The 2881-nt window shown below is 28.1% G+C and overlaps 1 protein-coding gene across 1 annotated transcript in view; it reads right to left on the reverse strand.

Moving 5' to 3' along the window:
* The window catches only part of LOC108574560 (structural maintenance of chromosomes protein 6), a 6153-nt gene that overhangs the window by 1303 nt on the left and 1969 nt on the right, over positions 1–2881 (reverse strand). The window contains exons 7-17 of the mRNA XM_017937169.1: positions 2768–2781; positions 2449–2649; positions 2174–2370; positions 1939–2085; positions 1678–1862; positions 1280–1590; positions 973–1192; positions 720–890; positions 466–653; positions 178–343; positions 5–94 (exon numbers count right to left, since the gene is read on the reverse strand). Of these exons, the coding sequence (XP_017792658.1) occupies positions 5–94; positions 178–343; positions 466–653; positions 720–890; positions 973–1192; positions 1280–1590; positions 1678–1862; positions 1939–2085; positions 2174–2370; positions 2449–2649; positions 2768–2781 (1890 nt within the window). The remainder of the gene's footprint in view (positions 1–4; positions 95–177; positions 344–465; positions 654–719; positions 891–972; positions 1193–1279; positions 1591–1677; positions 1863–1938; positions 2086–2173; positions 2371–2448; positions 2650–2767; positions 2782–2881) is intronic.

The raw sequence follows: 2881 nt of genomic DNA on the forward strand, positions 1-2881 counted from the left end.
GTACATTTGAAAACGAATTTTGAATATTTTCTCCATACGTATATTTCATATCAGAAAAAAATGTTTTTCGAGTTTGTAATCGTTTTAGATGTAACTATAACATGTACAAGTATAAATAAATACTCAGACAATCATATAAGTAATCATATGTATGAAAAATAAAATTTTGTAACTTGCCTGATAATTTTTCTCAATTTTAGAAGCCAAATGTAAATCTTTACCACATTTTGCTTCCTTTTGTTTTAATTTACTACGTAATTCATCTGTAGAACCAAAATGTTGTTCTATTTCGCGAATTTTAGCTTTCAAATCTTTTAATAATCTTTCAAGTTCTTTATACGATCTGTAAAAATATTAAAATTTGTTTGAAATTATGCACGTTTAAATATTTTATATTATAGGCTTCTAAGTCATAAATTTGTTTTTTTGTTATATATAGGTATTTATTTACTGTCACTTATTAACCTTTCAGTATTTATTCTATCACATCGATTTGTAGCATCAGATACTGCTCCTGTTGTACATCTTTGCTGTTGTTCACATTCTGCTGCTGCATTCTGTAAAGCTTGACGAACTGCCTGGAATTTTTTTGCAGCATGACGACTTCTTGCATGTAATGCGTCTTTTTCATTTTGTAACTCTTTTATGCTGTCCTACATAAAACGCAATACTTATTTGATATATACACAAATTTAAAAAGACGCTAACATTCAACATACCTTTAAGGGGTTAATTTTAAAATCTAGGTTTTGTCTTAACACTCTGTACTGCTTAACTTCTTCCTCTAAAGACTCGACCTTTTTTTGAAGTTCAAGAACACTTTTATTTAAGCATGATTCTTCTTCTTTTTCTAGACGTAATTTGTTTTCTAACTCATTTAATTCATTTTTCTGTATAAAATAAAATTTATTAATATTCAAGTACTAAATAAACAATTTATATTCAACATACATTTATATTTGAATAACTTACAAATACAGTTACAGATATGGTTTCATTACCCTCAATTTTATCTTTTAGATCGTTTATTAATGCTTTATATTGGTTTTGAGCAGCTTGAAGTTTTGTAACTTTTGCACTAACGGAATTTAATTCAGAACTCATACGTTTTTCTTTTTCACAAGCACTGTTATATGATTGCATAGCAGCATTCTTTTCGTTATCTATAGTACGGATTTCTTCTTCCAATGAACTGATGATGAAAAAAGTAGTTTACAAATTTCGTACAATTTAAAGAAAATACAAAAAAAAAAAAAAAAGAAAATACAAAAAATCGTACTTAATAGTATCTGTAACAGAAACTTGGAGAAATTTAGCCTTTAAGCCACGCGGTCCGCCGTAGCTTCTGTAATGTGGATCTGGATAAAATGTGTCACCTTGTTGGGTAAAAGCTCTTTTACAATTCCGTGGAACTTTGGAAGCATCAGACATAATTTCAGCAGCTTCTTTACTAGTTGGGATTAACAAAACGCATTCAACTTCACGCTGATCAATTAGACAATTAACAACAACAGCATCTGATATATCCATTGCATCCAAAAGATTATAATAATTTGGTGATCTGGTACAATGAGCACGAACATCATGGACCTGTAAAAATATGGATATTCACATTATTATTATATAATACACTACATAGAATATTACAATATAAATTTTACAAAAGAAGTTTCTTACAACATTGTAAAATTTACTGCATATTATCTGTGGAGTTCTTTCATTTAAATAGATTTCTTTCATAATTGTATTCAATATTTTGGCATCGTGACTATTATCTACACAAAACGTAGTGAAAGTACTTGCTCCTAAATAATGTTCAACAGCAGGAGCCCACGTCGAATCCTTCATTTTTATGTATGCTCCTAAATATAAATAAATATACATAATAAATTGAATGAAGTCACTGGCATTATATACATCAAATAGTTAATATTTTACCAAGTGGGCCGCGAGGTTTTTGTTGAAATTGTCCATTATTATATTCTTCTTCAATTCTTCTTAAAAGACGTGGTACATTTCGTCCAAATACAGTTAATGCATTATCAGAATATTGTTTCCTTGCACTTAGTTCTCGCTTAATTTTTTCTTAAATATAATCAAACAGTGAAGCTTCGTATTATTTACTGCTATATTTTCATATGTAATATGAGCTACATAATAATACAATACTTACGTATACGAACTTCACAACTATTGATTTCAATTTTCGAAACTTGAATTTCTTTTAAAAGACGCATTTTATCAGTTTCTAAATGCATCTGATAAGTTTGCTTAGTTCGTAATAATGCTTCAGTTTCATCCAATTTTTGTTCTAAGTCAGCTAATTGCTGTTTTATTTGATTTCTTTCACTTTGTTCTGCGTTATCACAGCTAAAAATAAAAAGATATACATATGTACAATACTAATACAAAATTGGATTGCATAAATACAAAAAAATTATATTAAACCTTTCTAATCTCTGTATTTCCTTTCGAAGAGCAATTACATCATCCTCTAATCTTTTCATTTTATTTTGAGCAGATCGCCATTCTCGTACTTTAGTGCAGTGTGCAGTTTTGTTTACATTATATTCTTCTTTTGCTTTATTATATGCCCCAGAACTATCAGTAACTTCTTGTTCTGCACACTTAATTTCTTCTTCCAATTGTCTGTTAGTAAATAATAATAGTAATATATATATTATATACAGCTACATTATATGTGTATGTGTAAAATAAGAGATAACTTTCAATATTAGCCAGTTGAAATAACACAAGGGTAGTTTACCCTTCAACAATTTCCTACAATTAGGATACTATCAATAATGCTAAAAGTTTATCTTTTTAATTATATGTATTGTATTATGATTAGAATTTTGTTTATTCTATTTCACAGACTTAT

This window comes from Habropoda laboriosa, unplaced genomic scaffold (genome assembly GCF_001263275.1).
Source record: "Habropoda laboriosa isolate 0110345459 unplaced genomic scaffold, ASM126327v1 scaffold175, whole genome shotgun sequence".
Classification (NCBI taxonomy): Eukaryota; Metazoa; Arthropoda; class Insecta; order Hymenoptera; family Apidae; genus Habropoda; species Habropoda laboriosa.